Consider the following 24,159-nt stretch of genomic DNA (forward strand, 5'->3'; position numbering starts at 1 on the left):
CCAGGACAGATATCCACCCCTTATTCCATACCATTTATGTCATGCTCAGGTTACACTCTGTCCAATACATTCTAATTAATCACCATTTTCATCTATGATATATAGCAATCATGGTAGTGATGACATACATTATTATATAATAATTAACATACTACAATTCAACTCATGGGCTATTCTCACCCAGTATCAAATCCCCTTGAGGTACACACCGGACCTCCCCATTCTTTTGCATTACCCACCAAGTGCATCCAGGTCCCTGAGCAAAAGCAATTCCACGAATGGGTTTGCCTTTTCCTGAGGCAGGAGTAGCCCAAACTGTTTTACCCAGCATGTTTCTTACGTGCACTACAGGAACTTTATCCCCTTCTACAGTGCGTAACAGGTTTGATTGGGCAGGTCCAGCTCGGTTGGCAGATCCCCTGGTATTGACTAACCAGGTGGCCTTTGCCAAATGTGTATCCCAATTTTTGAATGTCCCAGCACCCATTGCTTTCAGTGTAGTCTTCAACAGTCCATTGTATCGTTCAACTTTTCCAGAGGCTGGTGCATGATAGGGGATGTGATACACCCACTCAATACCATGTTCTTTGGCCCAAGTGTCTATAAGGTTGTTTCGGAAATGAGTCCCGTTGTCTGACTCAATTCTCTCTGGGGTGCCATGTCGCCATAAGACTTGCTTTTCAAGGCCCAGGATAGTGTTCCGGGCGGTGGCATGGGGCACAGGATATGTTTCCAGCCATCCGGTGGTTGCTTCCACCATTGTAAGTACGTGGCGCTTGCCGTTGCGGGTTTGAGGGAGTGTGATGTAATCAATCTGCCAGGCCTCTCCATATTTATATTTCAGCCATCGTCCTCCATACCAAAGAGGTTTTGACCGTTTGGCTTGCTTGATTGCAGCACATGTTTCACAGTCATGAATAACCTGTGCTATAGTGTCCATGGTCAGGTCCACCCCTCGATCACGAGCCCATCTGTAGGTTGCATCTCTACCTTGATGGCCTGAGGTGTCATGGGCCCATCGGGCTATAAATAATTCACCTTTATGTTGCCAGTCCAGGTCCACCTGAGCCACTTCAATCTTAGCAGCCTGATCCACCTGCTGGTTGTTTTGGTGTTCTTCAGTAGCCCGATTCTTGGGCACATGAGCATCTACATGGCGTACCTTTACAACCAGGTTCTCTACCCGGGCAGCAATATCTTGCCACAATGCCGCAGCCCAGATGGGCTTGCCCCTGCGCTGCCAGTTGTTCTGCTTCCATTGCTGTAACCACCCCCACAGGGCATTTGCTACCATCCATGAATCAGTATAGAGATAGAGAACTGGCCACTTTTCTCGTTCAGCAATATCTAAAGCCAGCTGAATGGCTTTTACTTCTGCAAACTGACTCGATTCACCTTCTCCCTCAGCAGCTTCTGCAACTCGTCGTGTAGGACTCCATACAGCAGCTTTCCATCTCCGATGCTTTCCCACAATACGACAGGACCCGTCAGTGAACAAGGCATATTTCTTCTCATTTTCCGGTAGCTTGTTGTACATGGGGGCTTCTTCAGCACGAACCACCTCCTCCTCTGGTGATATCCCAAAGTATTTGCCTTCTGGCCAGTCCATAATCACCTCCAAGATTCCTGGGCGACTGGGGTTTCCTATTCGAGCCCGCTGAGTAATCAGTGCAACCCACTTGCTCCATGTAGCATCAGTTGCATGATGCGTAGAGGGGACCCTTCCTTTGAACATCCAGCCTAGTACCGGCAGTCGGGGTGCCAGGAGGAGCTGCGCTTCAGTACCGACCACTTCCGAAGCAGATCGAACTCCTTCATATGCTGCCAATATCTCCTTTTCAGTTGGAGTATAGCGGGCTTCAGATCCTCTGTATCCCCGACTCCAAAACCCCAGGGGTCGACCTCGAGTTTCCCCAGGTTCTTTCTGCCAGAGGCTCCAGGTGGGACCATTCTCTCCGGCTGCGGTGTAGAGCACATTCTTTACATCTGGTCCTGTTCGGACTGGCCCGAGGGCTACTGCATGAACTATTTCCTGCTTAATTTGTTCAAAGGCTTGTCGTTGCTCAGGGCCCCATTCAAAAGCATTCTTCTTACGGGTTACTTGGTAGAGCGGGTTTACAATCAGACTGTAATTTGGAATATGCATTCTCCAAAACCCCACGACACCTAGGAAAGTTTGTGTTTCTTTTTTGCTAGTTGGTGGAGACATAGCTGTTATTTTGTTGATCACATCCATTGGGATTTGACGGCGTCCATCTTGCCATTTTATTCCTAAAAACTGGATCTCTCGTGCAGGTCCTTTAACTTTATTCTGTTTTATGGCAAAACCGGCCTTCAGAAGGATTTGGACTATTTTCTTCCCTTTCTCGAAAACTTCTTCTGCAGTGTCACCCCACACAATGATGTCATCGATGTACTGCAGGTGTTCAGGAGCTTCCCCCTGCTCCAGCGCAGACTGGATCAGTCCATGGCAAATGGTAGGGCTGTGTTTCCACCCCTGGGGCAGCCGATTCCAAGTATATTGGACTCCCCTCCAAGTGAAAGCAAACTGTGGCCTGCACTGTGCTGCTAGAGGGATGGAGAAAAATGCATTAGCGATATCAATTGTGGCATACCACTTGGCTGCCTTTGATTCCAGTTCATACTGGAGTTCTAGCATGTCCGGCACTGCAGCACTCAGTGGTGGCGTGACTTCGTTCAGGCCACGATAGTCCACTGTTAGTCTCCACTCACCATTAGACTTTCGCACTGGCCATATGGGACTATTAAAAGGTGAATGAGTCTTGCTGATCACTCCTTGGCTCTCCAGTTGACGAATTAGCTTATGGATGGGACTCAGGGAGTCTCGGTTGGTGCGATATTGCCGCCGGTGCACAGTTGTGGTAGCGATCGGCACTTGCTGTTCTTCAACCCTCAGCAACCCTACAACAGAAGGGTCCTCTGAGAGACCAGGCAAGGTAGACAACTGTTTAATGTCCTCTGTCTCCAAAGCAGCTATGCCAAAAGCCCAGCGGAACCCTTTTGGGTCCTTGAAATATCCTCTTCTAAGATAGTCTATGCCAAGGATGCACGGAGCATCTGGGCCAGTCACAATACGGTGCTTTTGCCACTCATTACCGGTTAGACTCACTTCAGCCTCCAATACAGTTAACTGCTGGGATCCCCCCGTCACACCATAAATACAGATGGGCTCTGGCCCTTTATAGCTTGATGGCATTAGAGTACATTGTGCACCGGTGTCTACCAAAGCCTTATACTTCTGTGCGTCTGACGTGCCAGGCCATCGAATCCACACAGTCCAATAAACTCGATTGTCCCTTTCCTCCCCCTGGCTGGAGGCAGGGCCCCTCTAGTCCTGGTCAGAATCTTCATTTCTGTGTTTAAAGGACTGCCTGCTGGAAGTTGGAGCAGCAAACCTTTCAGAGAACTCCTTTTTCCCAATTGTTTTCCTTTGCAATTCACGTACCCGTGCCTCTAGGGTCGCAGTAGATTTTCCATCCCATTTTCTCATGTCCTCTCCATGGTCACGTAGGTAAAACCACAGGGTGGCGCGGTGTGTGTGCCCACCATATTGTCTTCCTTGCATAGATGAACGTTTACCCCTAATAGCTGAGACACTGGTTTGTACAGGTGGGGAGGAAAATAAACTCTCTTTAAGTTGGTGGATCTCTTCAGAAAGTTTCTCCAAGGTATTCTCTTTTAGCTGGTGAACACTAGTTCGTTCAGGTGAAGGGGAAGATAATCTTTCTTCAAGTTGGTGGATCTTTTCAGAAAGTTTCTCCAAAGCATTCTCTTTTAGCTGGTGGACACTGGTTCGTTCAGGTGAAGGGGAAGATAATCTTTCTTCAAGTTGGTGGATCTTTTCAGAAAGTTTCTCCAAAGCATTCTCTTTTAGCTGGTGGACACTGGTTCGTTCAGGTGGAGGGGAAGATAAATTCTCTTTAAGTTGGTGGACCTCTTCAGAGAGTTTCTCCACAGCTGAGACACAGGCCTTTAGGGAAGAGGAGAGATTTCCTTCGTACTGCCGGAGTATTTTAGTCACTTCATTCACTGTGGGATTCTCCTCCGTTTTCCAGGTTAGTATTGCCAATGAGTTGGCATATGATGATGGGGCACTCCGTACAAACTTCCGCCACATGGGTGGTGTACACTGGACTGCATCTGGATCTGTGGATGTTTGTGCGTCATCTAGGTCCTTATAAATTACTTCCCGTACGGCCAATTCCCTCAGGTACTGAATTCCCTTCTCCATGGTGGTCCATTTGCTTGGTAAACATACAAGTTCTTCCTTGAAGAGATACCTTTCCTTCACAGCTGACAGGAGACGCCTCCAGAGGCTGCGAGATTGTGCTCCATCTCCAATTGCTTTGTCAATGCATGCGTCCCTAGCAAGGGATCCCAGCCGCCTGGCTTCCTTGCCCTCCAATTCCACATAATTGGCTCCCGTGTCCCAGCACCGGAGCAGCCAGGTGACAAGCTGCTCGCCTATACAGCGACCAAAATCTTTTCGCACATCTCGTAGCTCACGCTGGTATAGAGTCCGGGTAATTACTGTTGATTTTCCGACATCCTCATCCTCATCTTCAGTCTCCTGCACCTTTGATGGCTGGTATGGAGTCCGGGTAGTTACTGTTGATTTTTCGCCATCCTCATCCTCATCTTCAGTCTCCTGCACCTTTGATGGCCCAGCCTCGTCTTCACTTCGCCCAGACTTAGCAGAAGACTGTCTGCGTTTTAAACGACCTGAGCCTCTATACCATTTTTTCACCTTGTCTACAGGGGCAACTTGCACTGCTACAGCTCGTTTCTCTGACCCAGCCACAGGGTCTGCCACAGGGGTTGGAATACCCTCTGCGGGGTCAACTTGCACTGCTACAGCTCGTTTCTCTGACCCAGACACAGGGTCTGCCACAGGGCTTGGAATACACTCTGCGGGGTCAACTTGCACTGCTACAGCTCGTTTCTCTGACCCAGCCACAGGAGTGGGAGCAGCTGCACGAGCTGGGGCAGCTGCAGGAGCTGGGGCAGCTGCAGGAGCTGGAGCGGCTGCAGGGGCTGGAGCTGGAGCGGCTGCAGGAGCCGGAACGGCTGCAGGAGCTGGAGCTGGAGCAGCTGCAGGAGCTGGAGCGGCTGCAGGAGCTGGAGCTGGAGTAGCTGCAGGAGCTGGAGCTGGAGCGGCTGCAGGAGCTGGAGCGGCTGCAGGAGCTGGAACTGGAACGGCTGCAGGAGCTGGAGCTGGAGTAGCTGCAGGAGCTGGAGCTGGAGTAGCTGCAGGAGCTGGAACTGGAGCGGCTGCAGGAGCTGCAGCTGGAGTAGCTGCAGGAGCTGGAACTGGAGCGGCTGCAGGAGCTGGAGCTAGGTTGCTAATAACATCAATTGCAGCTCGATAGGCACAAGCCAGACCCCAGCACGCTACAGTGATTTGTGTCACTTTGGAACTGCCAGAGTCATGACACCTTTTTTTCAAGCATTCTGCCAGCTTTTTAGGATTTTGCAGTTGTTCAGGGGTGAATGTCCAAAACACTGGAGGTGACCACTGCTCTAGAAACCTGCCCATATCCTCCCACACTCCCTGCCACTCGCAACTATCCCGCCTCAAGACAGATCTCCGGATGAGATTCCTAAGTAGTTGTTTAACCCTCCACAAAATCTGAAGCGCATTCAGGAGACATAACAACAAGAGCAGGCTGGTCTGAGTATCCCAAGGATATTCAACATCTCGGAGAACCACCGTAACTAACTCGGGGGATAAGAGGGTGGTGGTGAAGGAGAAAGGGAGAGTGAACAGGTAGGGAAACATGTCTTCCCCTGTCCCCTTCACAGATTGGCTCCCTAACGAAAACAGGCAATAGGTGTAATTGCTAATAGTTTCCGAGATATGGGTTCCAAAGTATAGAGTCGACGTCAGTGCTGAGTACAAATACCAGGTTAAAGTCGTGACCAGATATTTCATCATTTCATAAGCCATTGCTACACCGCACAGTACCATAACAATCTTAAACCAGGGCCCGGAAAGGATAAACAGTGCAACAGGGAGCACATACAGAAAGTAACGCACCATAAAACTCAATTTGGAATACAGGTACAGCAGACTGGAGATTAAGGCAATCAACATCGTGACTAGCAACTATTAAGCAGGTCCAATACTTATACCAATTTTAGTTTAACACACTCTGGTCAGATTTGTCGATATCTCAACCCTTTGGGCCCCACGTTGGGCGCCAAAAAGACTGTTGTGGTTTAACCCGGCTGGCAGCTAAACACCACACAGCCGTTCGCTCACCCTCCCCCCTCCCTCTCTGGGATGGGGGGAGAGAAACGGGAAAGTGAAGCCTGTGAGTTGAGATAAAGACAGTTTATTAAGACAGGAAAATAATAATAACAATAATAATAATAATAGTGATAATGGTAATAGTATTAACAATAATAATGTGTAAGAAAACAAGTGATGCACAATGCAATTGCTCACCACCCGCTGACCGATGCCCAGCCTATTCCCGAGCAGCCGGCCCCCCCACCCCGGCCAGCCACCCCTATATATTGTTTAGCATGACGTCAGATGGTATGGAATACCCCTTTGGCCAGTTTGGGTCAGCTGTCCTGGGTCTGTCCCCTCCCAGCTCCTGCTGCACCCCCAGCCTGCTCGCTGGCAGGACAGAGCAAGAAGCCGAAAAGTCCTTGGCCTGGTGTAAACACTGCTCTGCAACAATTAAAACATCAGCATGTTATCAGCGCTCTTCTCATCCTAATCCAAAACATAGCACCCTACCAGCTACTATGAGCTACTTAACTCTGTCCTAACTGGAACCAGGACACCCATTTAAACTCATAAGATGTCACAAGCATTTACTTAACGGGGCCTCTTAATTGATGCTACTTACTTCAGTAATTTGTAGCTATGTACTCACACGATGTCAGTGAAATTATATTAGCGTAGGATTAATTTTGATGGCAGTTCTTAAAAAAACTGAGTATTCTGTCCCTTTGCCAATTGGACGTTTAAATGTTTGCTTAACCTTAAGCATGGATAGCGCTATTCTTTTAGGACTAACACACACTAATGTGTGTATTTAAGTCTTCCCTGAATCAGACACAGATTGCTCAGCATTTCCTTGGAGGCTGCTCTTGAGTGATGCATCAGGCTGCTGTAAAAACTGGACGCTAGGCCAAATTCTCTTTTAGTGTAAGTTTGATACAGCTCCACTGAAAACAGTGGTGTTGTGCCAGTGAACACAAGCGGAGAATTTGGCTTGCTGTGATTTTCATGATAATTACAGAAGGAAGAAACATTTGTCATCTGCGGAGCTACCTTTGAACATGGTATGGTCTACATTCCTGTCAGAATAATGACTGTTTGTTATATCATGGATGTATTCTCTGATATGTACAGTAACAAAGAATGCTTCCTTGAAAATAGCTGGAAGAGAAAAATTAGAGTCAAATAGTGATATGCTAAAAGTAATACTACTTTTTGCAGAACAACAGCAAGTCTAATTGAGCTGATTCCATAAACTAGTCATTTTTTCCTGATAAACAATAGCTTAATAAGTGGAAAAAATTGTGATTTATTTTTATAGGAAAATGTATCAAGATTACATAATCCAGTATAAAGAGATTTTGAAGCAACACCATGAAAAGTATGCAGAAACTGCTCTTGCACAGGAGTGTTACAAAAAAAAGAAAGAGATTGAAGAAATCCAAAACAGAATTCTGAAGCAGTCTGAACAATATAAGTTGAAAGAAGACGCTTGCTCGGACATTCTGGGTACTATTATTATCAATGCTTAAACTGTACAGACTGTTGCTAGTGCACATTAGAAATGCTGTACAGAAATCCACTAACTGATTCATCACAATTTCTCTTAAAAGGATTAAAAATTCTTCTTGTTACACCATTTTTAAGGAAAAAAATTTGTAGCAAATTGAGATTTGGAACAAGAATTCAAAATACACATGCTGATTTGCCGTTGGGCTTCCTGGGGTAAAAACATCCCAAAATTACTTTAGAACTAGACTCTCAAAAATGTAAATTTATTTTTCATACATGTTCTGTTTTAAATGGCATTACCTTCAGTATTACTGCTATTTCTGCTATGTACACTAAGCAATGATAAGTGTTCCTGAACCGTTAATTCATCTTGTATTTGTAAATATTAGACTTGTTAATGATTTGAAACAAAATTTTGTTTCTGCAGAACCTGCTCCTTTTAAATCCCTTAATGACTGGGCTTTGCATATGTATCCTTGATGCATAGTGTTTATACAGTTTATGGGGAGGAAAGTTTCTATTCACCTTTCACGTTTTTATTAAAAAAGTATAATTTATTTATGCTTAGAGTGGCACTAGTAGGCATTTCCCCATGAGAAAATTGAAGGTCAAATAATATTATTCAGTTAAATTTTATGGCAGTTTTTTGAGGGAAGAAAGTAAAATTTCGTTTAATGACATATCAGTCAACAAGCTTCATTAAGGTGGAGAAGACTAATTGAAGTTAGATTTCGAGACTTGTCTATAAAATGTAGATTTGTCAAGAGCTTTTTGTAGCTCTGTAATTTGCAATTATGGCATAGAACTGTGAGGGATCTGTTAGTGTTCACTGCTTGAAAAAAATAATGTTGCCATGTTTGTCCCTTAACATGAAAGTGCTTCTTTGAGGCAAAAAACACAGGAAATGTTAAAGCTTGCTGAAGTTGCTGCGCAAGAATCAATTGAACTAGAAAGAGAAGCAGAGGAATTAGAAATGAAAATTAATTATTTTAAAAAGGTAACTGCATTTTAATTTTCTTTTATATAAGTATACTTTATATATGTAGGTGTTTATACTGTCATTTGCTGAAACATAAAAAAAGTACATTTTCAAGCACATGGACCAACAGGATGATATCAGAATTGGCAATTATTTTTCTATAGCATCACGTATGTTTTCTTGGAGAAGAAGTGTCCATGAATATAAAGGCTCTTAAAGCTTACTTTCTTTTGACCTCGGTTTACGCTATAATTCTCTCAAGGCCCTGTGTTTGGATGACTTTCATGTTAGCTCAACAGTGCCAGAGCATACTCAACAAAATATAGCAGGACAATTCCTTTGGGAGCCCCAGGGCTTGAGTATACTGCCTTCACAGGTCCTACTATGTTTAAGAAGATTTTGTTAATATGAATGTATTTAACTAAATATGCTTTACAGTAAGAATTGCATCAATTCCTTTTCTTTCCTTCTTATCTGGCTACAAGAAAACTTTTAATTGCACTGATTCATCAAGTTTAGAAACCATTTGCAGCACGTATTTTTTTTTTTATTATTTTCAAATTTTTATGTTTCTCTGTTCTTTATCTTTTAAGAGATTTGAAGAGACTACAGAAGATCAAAATGATTCAGAAATGGTTGAAGGAAAAAATCTGAAAAGTCTAGAGAAGCCGAAGGATTTTAAGGAAAGGTGTGTTTAAAAATTATTTATTTTCCCTTGCTTTCATTCAGAGTACTATCTCAGCATTTATACACAGACTGCAACAAAACTCAAACTGTTGCTATATAATGGTTGGCAAGGTTCTCCAGTCCTGGTCGTGTGGTTGAATTATGTAATTTTAAAAGTTTCCTGTTACTTGAGGTTTAGTGGCTAGAGGTGGTGGCTAATTTTGGTTCTTGGAAAGTAGATGCATCTGGAAACATACTATTCAAAAGTATTTTATATAAGGCTTTGCTCCTCACAGCTACTGGTGATACATCTGTGTGGATAGTTTTAAAGGTTTTGAATACATTTACAGTGAACACAGTCAGAAATAAAATGCATTAACTCTACTAAACACATAATTGGTGAGAAAGAGTCATGGTTACAAATGTCATTTGTCTTCAGCTCTGGATTACTTAAGAAATTTAACTCTTAATTTGGTTCTTAAAAACAAGCATGAGTGAAAGTTTCATAGACAGGATTAATGGTTTAGTAAATCAGTCAGTTATCATTTACAACTTGGACTCACTTTAATTTGAGCTCAACTACAAGGACTGAAATCACCGTCAGGACCATCTTGCACTCATCTGGAGTTCTTGTAAGTATTAAAAAGTCACCCTTAAAACTGATTCTGTTAGATCAAAAGCCGTTTTAAACTTAAAATACGTCCAAAAGTCTTCCAAGTGATTTTACATCATGGTCTTCTTGAAAAAGAAGTTTTTCAGAGTTTTGAATTGGAATTTAGTGGACCATATGTACAGAAATGTGCCATGTTATCTCTCTAAGCTCCTTTCCTAGGGACATTTTAGGTTTTTAATATCTCCTTTTATATCCCTGAATTATTCAAATGAATGATTTTTTTATGGTTTAAAGCCTTATTCCTGTTCTGCCTTCTAAGCTTTTTATAAGTGGCAAGGTCTTAGAAACACAGGGAAGCAAGAAATCCACTTGTTGTTAGACTAGGTGAAAAAGATTGGAAACACTCCCTTCGAATTTTCAAAGGAACCCAAGTATGTTCAGTATGCAGAAACGAAATGGCAGGAGGAGATTTATATTCTGGGCATGGAGACGTAAGAAGTATTCAATCAAACACTTAATGGAACGGAATTCATAGGGTGCATTGCTAGACCTTGCAGTTGTACGTTTATCTCTGTCATGGATCTTTCAGGTGCTTTTACTTCCACCAGAAGTTTTGTCTTGGTTGCATACAAGTGTATCTTTTTGGTGCTCTTACCGAAGAAATAATTCCATGGCTTATGTCATGATTATAAGTTTCTGTAAACATTTTACACTGTACCAACTCGCATTTCTCTTTAACCTCCATGTATGTGAGATATAGCATATAGTATCAGACCACAACCTGATTACTAATTAATGTTTTTGTTTTTTAAAGCTTATTCTTGTCAAAGATATCCACAGCATAAAGGGTTGTGGAAAACTGTAAAAAATGTTTTAAAATATCCCTATTTGGCATTAGTATATTAAAAGAAAAAGGAAGCATAGAATTAACCAATGTTAAGACGAACACAGAAGCATAGAAGTAACCACCGATATTAAAAATAGTTTTTTTATTAATCTGCATATATATATATAATCACTGTAAAAAGAAATCAAACAGAAAATGTGCTAAGATAATGAGTCATATGAATTAAAACCTTTGCAGACTCAAGACAACGTACAAAAATGTAACAGCAGAATATGGGTACTAAAGGCAGGAGTCTATTGTGAGCTGTTCTGCAGTCACTACACTGTGGCTCCTAGGCGAAGAGAGCTTTGTGAAGAAGCAGGAGGTATCTTCATCTTCTGCTACAAAAGAAGGACAGAAAAAGAGTTTTGAATCTCCACGAACTGACATAACAGTGTGGAGAGAAACCAGCAGCATCAAGGGACAGAAGTAAATAGAGCAATGAAAGCTCTGAGCAGAACAATGTAAAAATTAATACCCATGAAATACTTTAGACGACTACAAGACAAGAAACAAACTTGGAAGTTAACTAATAGGTGCTGGTTTGTATATTCTTTGGACAGGAGGATGGCAGTGGTAACTTTTCATTTAAAGGTCTAGAACATTGCTGGCCAGCTAGTCATTGATTAGGCTGACTGCAAAATGTAGATTCCTCTTCTCATACAAGCTGTTAACAGGTGTAAACATGTATGAAGAGTCAACCCCATACTGACCAGAACCTCATAGTTAGTTACTAGGTATTATGACAGCTAGTTATTAAAAGTCCGACTTCCAAAAGGACTTGCTTACATGCTCCTGATTAGAATTCTGAACTTGGCTTCAGTAGAGAGTCCTCGTAAATACCACAGTAGTCAGTATGATTTTTTGTATGTATAATCAGATGCACTTAAATCCTACAGTGAAGGTAAAGTCATACTAGTCTTTGGTCTTCATTATACTACAGAGAAGAAACTACTGCTGAAGAAATGGGATTTTAATTTGACTTAAGGATATCTTTCTTTTTTGCACTTTAGTAAAAATGTTACCTATTTTGCAAAGTGAATCAACATGAAGATTTTTATCTACTCAGATGTTTACTAATAATGAAATAGACAAAGAAAACAAATGATCTTTCTTGTTACTGCAGTTCAGACTATTTTGAGCTTTAATCTTCAGGGTTTTTTTTCTTCAGTAATTAATAATTATGTCAAAGAAGATGCTTGTGTTTTTTTCTTTTCAACAGTTTTTAGGGAAGAAAGGAGGCAGGTGTACTGTATATTTATAAAGTTTAACTGCAGACTCTTTTGGAATTTTTTGTTACTGAAAATATGTCTTAAGAGCTTCCGAGTCCTGTTTGCAACTCTACCATCAATACATTCTTCTGAATAGATATATATTGTAAAAGAAAGCTTTATTTAATGTATGGCCATTTTCTAGAAATATGGAGGGTTGTCTGCTAGGTTTTACAAAAACACACAGAAACTGATTCCAGGAACTTGTAAAAACACAATTGGCATCCTAACTTGTGTAAAAAAAAAAAAAAAAAAAGGTTAATGGTAATCTAAATCATAACCATCAGCAGCAGCCTTGTTCGATTCATTTTTGAATGATGATTGTGATAAAGTGGCCAAATGAGCCACACTGAACAAAGTGAAGCAGTTTTAGCCAGGGTTCTCTGCTTAGCTCTAGTTTTATCACGCCTTGGTTTAAAGATTTCCACATCCGATCTTAAAGATATTTGGTCACATAAACATCTTACTTCCTGTAGCACTCATTCTTGAGACAAGTAACATCTATAATTGGTGTAAATAAAATAAATAGATATTTTAAAATTATTTCTTGTTTCTTTGATATATTGGGTGGTACATGGTTTCTATAGCTTGTTAGGTCTTTGTGCAGCTCAACACTTAAGTGTTTAGGTAACTTTATAGATGAAGATTGTTCTTTTTCATCATTGTTATTTGACTGAGGTGCATTCCTGATTTTATGTGATCACAGCTGAGCATGCACCTGAGTTTAATGTGTTGTTAGGTCTGATAACCAATGCTTCTAGGTTGTTATGTTTTAACCAGCAGTATTGCTAACTTTACTCCATGCTACCTTATAAAGTTCATCGTATTTTTTATCTTATTTTCATTTATGAAAAATTTCAAGAAAACCAGGAAGACTGGCTTGAATCTTCAGTTATTCTGAGTAGTTTTGCTTAGTCAGCCAAAAAACAGATGTTGCAGCTAGAACCCCAGAGGCGCCAAGCAGGAATGCCAAAAAGAAAATAAAATAAAACTCATTATTAAAATAAAAATGGTAAATGTTCCTGTGCCAAATAGGCACTTTATCCTGCATTGTTCTGCTAACTTTTGTCTTTCTATTCTGTAAAAGGCTATTTACCTTACACAGATAATTACCCTACAAGTGAAAACACTTGCTGCCGTTTGTTTTGTCTTATGTCTGCCTACAGTATAAGTATTTTGGACAACCTCAAGGAGTGAAAAAGTGTTTTTAAATATGAAAGTGTGATTGCAGAGCTACAGTAATGATTAAAGTGCTTTTACAAAAGTGTAAAACCAAAACTATTAATACTTTTCTTTGATACTGACAAAATTCAAGTCAGCAATGTTCTTATGATCAACTTATTGCTATTTCATGCTTTTGCTTTCAGTGGCACTCTCTGTCTGGTATTCTTTAAGGAAAAATTAAATCTTACTGATTGCTGGAGCTGTAAGAGGTAGAACCTCCCTGGAACCATGCATCTCCTTTGAAAACTCCACTTATTTAAAGCAGTTGTATTTTATGATTTCCTTTCTTTTCCAATCGTTGCCTTAATTTTTTTAGGATATTTGAAGAGAGTGAGCATCCTTCTTTGTTAAATGAGAAACATCAACTGTATAAACCATTACATCTTCCGTGCATTCCTCGGAAATCAGTCCAGTCTGTACAGACTATTAGATTCTCTATGAAGCGAACAGACAAAGGTGCAGTGTGTTTCTAATGATCTTTTTTGTGAAGATTTTGGGTTTTTTTTGTGTAAATAAATGAAAACCATGGGAAGAAATGTACTCAACTGTTTTTACTGTGATAGCTGAAGCCAAGCTTTCAATGCAAATTGAGTACATACCTGTCTTTGTGTTCTGAAAACCTTCCGATTCTTCTCTCATCTGTGCAATGGGTAAAGTGACATGGTAGGTATATCTAATATGTAGTGCTAGAAAAAAAAATGAAGAATGTGTTTAGCAGTGTTTGTAAAAAAAAAAAATAAATAAAACCAACAACCTGTAAATACTATTTACTGTAATTTGCCTGATACTTTCATGTTTTCTGATATCTTTGTTTTAGCTCTTCATTAACAGGAAAATTTCTAAGCTTTGTTGACAAGTGCACTTTAACAATGCAGTGCTTTGGATACTTACTCCTATTAACAGCATTAAGTAAGTTTTGTTAATATAGGGAGAGAAGAAAAAGAGAAACGTATGGAACATTCAGTTGCTACTAGCAGCTCCTCCAGCCATGCAGAAAATCCATCACGGGTATGCAGTTCTCCCACTGGTAAAAACATGAGATTATATAATGTTTCATCTGGTTGTTTAAATTGAAAATACTTCAAATATATCCAGTGCTATAATATTGTACATAAAACTTAAGCTAAGGAGGGAGGACTTTCATAAGATGATACAAGACAGCATGAAGGGCAAGGGCTAGACTGAGTGAAACAAGACCAAAAGAAACTTCAGGCAGTTCTGATTTGAGACAGGCTTAGTGAGTTGAACAGGATGAGGATGATGGAAGGGTTGTTGCTAGGGTAATCCAAAAATGAGGATGGGAATCTGGAACCTAGAATTGCATTTAGAGAATAGTGGGAAGCAGTAAGTCAAGGTTAAGGGAATTTTAAGAAAGGTTGATGGCAACAACAAGAAGAAGATGGAGTCTGAGGGAAAATAAAAAGATTGAAGGAAAGGAGGTTTTTATGCTTCAGAAAAGGAGTGTGGTAAACTACAGGAGGTGAGTGGCAGACAGATCCTGCATACCCAGCCCTTTTGTCCCTCACCCCAAGCTGAATTCAATTTGATAGCATTTTGCAAATTAAAAACAAACCAGAACTAGCAACTTGCTGTGAGCTAATGTGTTATCCGATGCTGAGGCATAGATTGCTAGTGCTATTCTGCCCTTAAGGCACAAATACATGTTGCATGTTAGAGACAGAGCTTCTGATCTGATGAAATTCTGTGAGGTGGGAGTGTTTTCATGTTACTTGCAGTTATTCCGTTCATATAGCAGACACTCACTTATGTGTGCCCACTTTGACCTTACGAGGGGGGGACAGGCCTGGCTTCAGCCCTTGCTGTCTTGTTAAGCAGGAGCAAACTGGCTGCAGTAATAGAGAACCTGGGTAAAGTTTGTAAATTATTATGACTGAGAAGTTAATTACTCACCTCTAGTTATCAGTACTGTGCATGCAACTACATAAGAAAAAATGGAAGGAAGTGCTTTTGGGTATCTTGCTGTAAGAAGAAAAATGTTAATCTCTAGGTAAAACAGACAGGCAAGAAAGTGTATATGTTGCATAATTGTTTAGGAAAGATTAACAGAATGGATTTACACAGTCTAAGGAGAAATCAGAATTATGTTGTTGAAGCGACAAATTTGTGTTGCCTCAGTTGAATTTTTTGCTATGTTTTAGATGGCTACGGACACTGCGCGGACTAATAATCTACAAATTGCCCAAGTTCCATCAATAGCAAGCTTGCAAAACCAAATGCAATTCAGGTAACTTTTCTCTAATGAAGTAGCTTTCATTCTTGAGATTAAAGCTTATAGAAATAATCCACATTGAAACAAACAACAGTGTATTTTTTTGTCTTTTAGACAGCTAGTTCCTCCAAAGCAGGTGACTACTAATCAACAGTTCGAGAGTGAAAATACAGTAATAGGTAAAGTACCATAGACATTTTTTGATCAGGTGTGCTGTTACTATAAACTGGACCACAAAATGATGAAAGGAAAAATTCTGGGACCCAAAATTTCACTCTGGTATGAATTGGACCACTGTTTGTTTTCCTTTTATGCCTTGATTATATAGTTTAAAATTGTGAATACAGCAGACAGGCTGAGTCCTAATCTAAATGGAGACTGAACTGTGCAGTAATGTGGTATGCATTCTGCATTAACCACTGCTAATGAAGGGCACCTCCCAGCATCTCTTGTAAATCTACGCTGTTAGTTTCAGTTTGGAAACCTGTGTGAAAATCTACCCAAAAGGCATGATAAAATGCAAACTAAGGAATTCAGGAAACTTGAAGCGTCAGATTAAGATTTAAAAAAATGAAAATTAAGTAATATGCACAAAACACTTTCAGAAACAAAACAGAGTAGCTGCAGACGCGCCTACAGTTTTGAAATCCCAGGGCACTGAGCTGTAGGTTAAATGTTTGTTTGTTTGTTTGTTTGTTTTTTCCTAATTACACTGTCAATTTAGATGCATTTCAAAAATTATAGTCTAATTTTTTATAAATAGGATCCTAATTATATGTTCCGAAACACAGGATCTTAGCCTACAGTGTGTGAAATGTTGCATCGTCTAAAGCTTCGAGCAGAAAGTTGGGTAGCATTCTTCTCGTTTTCTACCCTAGATTTTGCACAGGTCTTGAAGATATGTTCCATCAGTCTCATATGGATGTGCTTTTTATGTTGTTTCCACATGGTTTCTATTGACTGATATTGGCACTCTCAGTCTGCAACAGCTGGATTAGACAAAAATAGCACTCTCAGGGAGCAATAGCTATATCTGAAGAACACACCAAACAATATGAAGAAGCTTTAGCATTGCTTTAATGCTACTGAGTAAGTGGCAGAATGAGAGGTAACTGTTATGGAAATGGCCACAAAGTGGGTTATTATGAAGACTACGGTCGGAACACTTCCTTGTCAATAGCAATGCCAAGTTAGTAAATCTTTTTCAAGGATTCTTTCCCACAACATAACTTTTACTTATCCATTTAAAATGTTGTTATAATACAAGCCGTACTGTATTCTTTATATAGAAGACCAAGAGGCCAAATGTGATGGTAAAGAAGCAGAAGATGAGCCTAAGGATTCTTCGTATACACCTCAAGTAACGAAAGCATTTCTTATGTCACAAATAGTTATTTTATTTACTGTAGTCAAACTATTCTGAAGTATTTGAATCGGTTGGTAAGAGGTAATTAGATTTCTCAGGAATTGGCAAAGTGACTCACTGTAAGGCACCCAAGAGGTGAGAAGCCAATCTGTGTCTTCTGATTACTAATACAACGATCACTGCTTTTGGCCTTGTCAGCGTTCTGTGGGTTTTTATGCTACCTTGACTATGGGCCATCTAGGCCCATATGCACATCATTTTTTAGATAGAACTGGTCCATATAACTTTCATCTGTGTGAGCTAAGATGCATGGGAAACTCACTTCTTCCACAAAACTATAGAAAATAGGCTCTGTGCTGGCTACAGAATCTGAAAGGCTCCATTTGCACTACTTCTACAATCTGTACTTGAATGGGAGTTTAAGCTCCCCATGCCGTAATATTCAAGCCAGTTGTTTGTACAGCTTGCATGTGAAGGTGATACTGAGATCAAGTTTGAGATACTCATCTTCTTCTAGTTGGTTACAGGTTCATGGCTGCTGTCAGCTGGTGGAGAAAAAATATCTTTAAAACAATATTGAGCCTGGTGGAAATTGTTCTACAGAATTCAAGTGTATATACTCTGTTAACATTTTCTGAGAAAGAGGAAATATCTCAGTCAGATGAAATATATTCTGATGGTTGATGTTCCTTTATTTCACTAGAATATCACGAGGATTCCAATGTGACTTAAAGCATTAGCTAAGAGATACTTTAGAAAGAGAGAGTTCTTTTATTACAAATCAGTATTTTCAGTCAGCTTACAAGTTTCTTAATTTTTGGAATGAAAATTTTCATACATAATTGCAATCAGAAGTAGCCCATTTTAAATTAGTTAAATTAAGGTTGCAGTTGTAACTGTGGAGAATATGTAACAGTGAGAATTTATTGAATTCCCTTTATTTTTTATGAAAATAAAAAATCTAACTAACCTAAAGCATACAATGACTATGTTTAAAAAAATATTTGGGGAAATTACATATGCCATAAACGTTGTTATATGTTTCTTTTTAATAGAACATACATACCTATTTTAAGTCAAATGAAAACAATCCAGACACAGCAGAAGAAAGTGCAGAACATTTTCTAAGAACACCTGAAACACCTGAGTTTGTTGGAACACCTGACGCAAAGGGGAAGAAAACCCAGTTCTCTAAAACACCTCCATTTGACTTGTATGATTTCAGCTTTTATATTTAGATTTCATAAGAAAATTTGTAATGATGTTTATTGTATATTTCTGCTATTTTTTGAAAGATACTATAGAAAGACTTCCATAGAAAGCTCCTCTGAAAATACTGTTTTTTTTCTGAGTTAGATTTTGTTCTTACAGTATCAATTCTACTTGAAATGTAGCTTTTTCAAGACAGGGGGGACTTTGCTTACAAATATGTGAGGTAGGTTCTTTGTAGCTCATTTGCTAAAATTGTTTTCTTTTCCTGCAGTAATATTTGTTAACCGATTTCTATCTTTAGCATTTTTTTGAAACACGAGTAAAATTAGTAGGAATACTTCAGTCTGATTTGAGGGGCTGTATTACCCATTCTGTGTTGCAAGAAGTAGTTACTAATGGAAGCTACAGAAATTTGGGAAAGTCACAGAACATAATAAGGACAAATAGAACGACAGCAACAAAAAAGCCATCTGTGCTACTTCTTAAAACTATTAATGTAGGTTCTTCCTTTCTGTCTTTACAGCATTCACAACTTAGGTTGTGAAGAAGGAACATCAAAATCTCCGGCTTTCTTTTCTCTCATGAACTTCTCCCAGAAGTCACCTGGCTTTAATTTGTTTGATTCTTCTGTGTTTGGGGCAGAAAATTCATCTGATGAGGTAAAAATGAGTACATGAGAATATTAAATTTCCACAAAGGAAATGATGCTAAAAAACAAACAACAAAAAAAACCCAACAGTATTGACTGTGAATGAGGACTTCTTCACTAGTCATTTTTTTAGCATTTTTTTTATTAGCATGCTTAATTTTACAAGATTCTGCTGATTCTCCTGTGATGACTTCTGATCAAGGATTGGATCTTACCCATATGGGCAAGATTGGATATTGTGCAGGTGCACAAGTGACTAGATTCACAAAAAGGTTACTGGCTTAGCATTGCAATGCAAAATTTTAGGTACCCTGGCAGAATTCACAACTCACATGCCAATCCTACATGGTTTTGTCTCGCTGTAGTGGGGAATTGGGCACTTAAATTGTTTTTTTTTTTTCATCCTCCAGCTTTCACAAAATGCAAAACAATTAGGAAAGGAAGAAAGGTTTATTTATTAGGAGTACTGAAAAGCAAATATATTTCAGCATCTATATTTAAATGGAGGAGATAGCCAACTAATTGGAACAGGGACTGGAATCCAGCTAGTGCTCCTTATCCTTTGCAGATTGCCTAACTGCAGTGCTCCAGAGTAATTTTTATTCTCTCTGAGCTAATAGATAGTCAACTGGATATTCAGGATAGATGTGTGTCAGTGCGTAACACAGTGGTTAGATACCACTCACTGGTAATGCAGATCCAAACCCCATTATACAAAGAAGGGACTTGAACCCAGGTATCTCATATTTCAGCGGGTGTGCTCCATCTTCTGGTTACTAGGTGAAATCTAAAGGAGGAAAGAGGGAAAATAACTATTTATTTTGTATTTCTCAAAATACCTGTTGGTGATATCTCCTATCATCAGCTCTGTGTAGGAGAAAATAGACTGGTGGATAGTTTGTGAACTGTTCAGGAATGAGGTAGGTCTAGGTGAGGTGAGGTAAGTGAGTAGGTAAGTCACCTAATATTGTCAGAACCCATGTTATATTGTGACAGCGTAGGAATTTACCAGCCTCTAGCAGTCATTTCACTCTTCACAGTTAACAAGTTATATGGGAATTTTGAAGATCTTAATATGGACTTAAGTATCTGGACTTAATCTTGCCTAAGGATTCTTCATATATACCTCAAGTAAGGAAAGCATGAAATGTATCAAAGAATTTACCTTGCAAACTCAGGGACTGATATATAAATTTAAATTCAAATGCTGATATTCACTGGTGGGCAACCTGATCTAGTGGGTGGCATCCCTGCCCATGGCAGGGGGGTTGTAACTAAATATCTTTACGGTCTCTTCCAACCCAAGCCATGCTATGATTCTATGAATATGTCTGTCTCACTTATTACATATCAGCATTAAAACTTACATTCTGTCTTTTTAATTTGTTAAATAAAATGTCTGCTTTGTTTCAGACAGATGATAATTATCCTGTGGGACACTTGAATCCCATGTCCCCACAGAAAGATTTTGGTAAGTCTGAAAGTACTTATGTTTTTGATTTGTGATATTGCGGTTTAGTGGTTTGTTGTGTTTGTTTTTTGACTAGCTTAAATCTTTCTCTTCATATTTGTCTTATGGACCTCAAATGTGTGAAATTTCATGGAAAAAAGAAATGTGAGAAAGAAGAAATACAAATAGGGATTGTATTAGGTGCGCTTGAAGCAAACTCTGAAAGGACCTGCAAGGGGAAAGAAAAATTTAAGTGTCAAAGTTTTGTAAGCCTTTTCATTCCTGAAAGGAGCTCTGTTCTTTAAATGTAAAAAGTTACGGTATTTGGTAAATACCACTTTTTTAACTTAAGGCTACTAGCTCAGTGTTAGAAAAATACATCTGTTGTTTTTTCCCTCCTCATCTGTAACGAAAACAAAGTTTTCATTTGATAAAAGAAACCTTGACCATCACTTTAAATCATTGGAGATACACAATGTAAAAACAGCACAAGTGAGAGAGGAGAATGAGACTTCATAAACCACATCTTCTACCCATACTAAGTGAGCCACACACATTTGTACATTCTGTGTGAAATCCTGGCTTTACTGAGGAGAAAGGAAAATTTTTCAATGATAACAGTAGGATCAAAATTCACTTTTGGTCAAGCATTTTTCTGAAGGGAACTGTAATCTACTCTTTTTAGAGGTCCTGCAGGTGCAAAGCTACTTTTTTGAAGTGGATGAACAAAAGTTTGTATGCATACATATGTATTGCAGAGAAAAGGGTATGAATTTTGTGTTACTGAATGTAAAACTTGGGGGGGTTCCTGTCTATAGCGTTGTTTCTCCAAATATTTCAGTGGTTTTTCAGAGGAGAAAGAATCCACAAAAATGTGTCAGTTTACAAAGACTCTGTTGCTTAGTATTCAAAATATTTCACCCAGTATATAATAAAAAAGTGTTTTGTTGTCCTAAATCATTCAAGTACTTCATTCTACATAATTTCTGATAATGCCCTCCTTTACCATGTCTATTGCAGAAATAAACACACAACTGTAGGCTGATATGCAGTGGGCATTGGGAGTAAAATATTATTAAAGGAAGCATATTATGCTGAATGCAGTATTCTTTCAGTAAGACAATCTAATAATATAATATTCATTCTATATAGGAAGCTTATTTGGGAAATCAGAAAGTGAGGATGCATTTGCCTTTCCCTTCCCCTCGGAATCGACTTCTCATGCATTTGGAGATGGAAAAGATGACTTTAGTTTTCCATTTGCATTTGGACAGGATCAGAGATCATCACAGTCTCCTTCTGTGAAAGGTTTTCATTCTTCCTTACAAAATACAAAGCCATCTACATTCTTTTGAATACCTTTGCCTTCCTTTTAAATTCTTTTCCTACTTAGCCTTGACAAATGTTTTCAGTTTCTCAAGTTAAAGTACAAAGCATTTCATCTTCTCCTTTCATTTCATGTACGAATACATTATTGCAATTGCTGCAAGAGCATGTGTATATCCAGCAAGCACATGCTTTGAGATGCAGCATTCATTTTTCTTATTTATTTTCTAAATATGTTGTTTTCATAAAATGTTATGATACGCTTTCCCTAAATTGGCACTTACAAACAGCAGAAATACTATTTTAAAATAGCATGTTGAGTTAATTCAATATCTGTGAGAGAGCATCTAAAGAGTACTTCTAGATGAGTACTTTCAGTCTCTGATACGAAATGGAAGAAAGTGTTAGTAAAAGTAACTTTATTGTACCAGACAAAGCTGAATTTGAGTTACAGTGTTCTTAAGTTGGTTATCTGTTATAAAATTTTTGAAATAAACGTTTTTGTTAATTTCGTGTAAGGTTTTGTAGAAATCTCTTAATATCTGAAGTGAAATAATATTGTAATAATACTTGACATTTAAACTTCTGTCTTTCTAACTTGAAACACTGAAAGCAAATTAAGATCCTTCCACTTTATGTAGAGGTTTTCCAAAAAAAAATGATACAAAGTCAGTTTTCAGAGTCTAACAGTGGTCAATACAAGCGTATCCACCAGTTCTCCACAAATGACTTTTTTTCTGGACTGGCTGGTTGTGAAGATGATACCATAGTAACTCAGCAAGGAGCGCTGACTGTTCAGAGCCCCCACACCACTGTGCACTGTGAATGCCTCAGAACTGTCCTCTCCAAAAGCATCAGTTTCACATTTATGGCCTTTGAAGGAAATACTAGGTCACTTTTGATTTTTTTTTTCCTGTTACATGTGAAACACCTATTACTAGTTTTTGAAACTCCTCATGAATTTATAAGGAAAATCTGTTTCTTGGTAATTTACTTTGAAGTAAATACTCTGTGTAACAGCAGGCAAGCACGATGCTGAAACGGAAGCAGAGGAAATAAAAGGAAGACGACATTGTTCAGTGAACTTCACAGAAGACATTGCAAGTGCACAAGCTAGTTAGGAGGGCACATAGACTGAGTGAAACAGGCTGACAAAAAGCATCTTACCATTATAGTCTGCAGAGTCCACCAATCAAAGGTCTTCAAAGTCCAAAGGGGAGTAGAGTTTCCCTTCCCTCTGCTGACCCACAAAGCCCTGAATCATAGAATGCCCTGGGTTGGAAGGGATCTCAAAGACCATCTAGTTCCACCCCACTAGGGATGCTACCCACCAGACCAGGTTGCTCAAAGCCCCATCCAGCCTGGCCTTGAATACCTCCAGGGATGGGGCATCCACAGCTTCTCTGGGCAACCTGTTCCAGTGTCTCACCACCCTCTGGGTAAAGAACTTTCTCCTAAAATCTAATCTAAATAGCTCCTCTTTTAGTTTAAAAACATTCTCCCTCGTCCTATCACTATCTGCCCATGTAAAATGACCAAGAGCTGTAATCTATGCCACTATTTCTTCTCTGCTAAACTCCTAAATGCCTTAGGACCATTTTCACGCAGCCCAGCTTCTCCTTCAGTACCTGTGCCTAAACGCTGGTGGAAGTTGGGTATTTTTTAAGCAGAGTGGAGATGGATTCAGGAAGCTTAAGTGAAGTGCTGCAGAGATCGAGCTAATAAGAAGTAAGACACATTTGGATTTGGTGGACTTTATGTGGGCTTCCATGCTAATCTAATTAAAACATTTTTTTCTAATTTACTGCATACCTAATTGTCTAAAGGCAAATTTGAGATCCTGTCTGTGTTATTTGATGTAGTGTGTTAAGGTACGCTACTGGCAGATAATATTCGGAGATCATTTAGTAAGCCCAAAAGTGCAATTTTATTGGCTCAGTTATTCCATAACTGAACCTTGTTTTCCTGTCATCTGATGAATTCTGTCATCCACGTCTCAGATGTTTGTTATACTGCGGTAGTATACTGCAAGGCTGCTGGCTGAAGTGGGAGAAACCACAGTTCTAGATCTTGCTGGATGATTACTTACAGAAATCGGATAGGCTTGTTAAAAACAATAAATAAAAAATATAGCTACTTCATAAGAGGCAACCACACAGTATTTGGAATACTTTTCAGAGATTTACAACCATGAACTACTTTTAAACATGCACTGGGATTTTTCATTGTAAGTGAAACTGTCAATTTCTGCCTAGAAATGATCCCTTGTTATTATGCCTATAAAGTCAATAGCAGTCATGTTGCTGGACTGCTGAAATTAACACTTGTCACACTGAAAGATTTTGTTCTTACTGTCCTTTACGTGAACACCTGACTACACCCATCTCTGCTCTAAAAGTGTAGATCATCTTGTCAACGTAGCAGGGGTTGGTTGAGAACAAAGTGCTTTTTTGTTTATTGCCACTTGTTATTTGCCATTGCTGGCCCCGTGGTGCAGATAAAGTTAAAAAACGGTGTGG

The 24,159-nt window shown here is 39.4% G+C and overlaps 1 protein-coding gene across 6 annotated transcripts in view; it reads left to right on the forward strand.

Annotated features, from left to right (window-relative positions):
- The window catches only part of LOC308195439 (protein SIX6OS1), a 45,670-nt gene extending 23,155 nt beyond the window's left edge, over positions 1-22,515 (forward strand). For 3 of the 6 annotated variants that reach the window (XM_080592846.1, XM_080592844.1, XM_080592845.1), the window contains exons 6-18: positions 7,578-7,765; positions 8,196-8,238; positions 8,645-8,765; positions 9,341-9,435; positions 13,724-13,863; positions 14,336-14,415; positions 15,567-15,652; positions 15,752-15,816; positions 16,927-16,997; positions 18,059-18,216; positions 18,739-18,874; positions 20,278-20,335; positions 21,467-22,514. In XM_080592846.1, coding sequence (XP_080448972.1) covers positions 7,578-7,765; positions 8,196-8,238; positions 8,645-8,765; positions 9,341-9,435; positions 13,724-13,863; positions 14,336-14,415; positions 15,567-15,652; positions 15,752-15,816; positions 16,927-16,997; positions 18,059-18,216; positions 18,739-18,874; positions 20,278-20,335; positions 21,467-21,669 — 1,444 coding nt within the window. In that variant the 3' untranslated portion in view covers positions 21,670-22,514. Of the gene's footprint in view, positions 1-7,577; positions 7,766-8,195; positions 8,239-8,644; positions 8,766-9,340; positions 9,436-13,723; positions 13,864-14,335; positions 14,416-15,566; positions 15,653-15,751; positions 15,817-16,926; positions 16,998-18,058; positions 18,217-18,738; positions 18,875-20,277; positions 20,336-21,466 lie in introns of all 6 variants that reach the window. The other 3 variants (XM_080592842.1, XM_080592841.1, XM_080592843.1) reach the window with 1 other exon arrangement.
- Positions 22,516-24,159: the final 1,644 nt, after the last annotated feature.

The sequence above is a fragment of the Anser brachyrhynchus genome, assembly GCF_964034855.1.
Source record: "Anser brachyrhynchus genome assembly, chromosome: 5".
NCBI lineage: Eukaryota > Metazoa > Chordata > Aves > Anseriformes > Anatidae > Anser > Anser brachyrhynchus.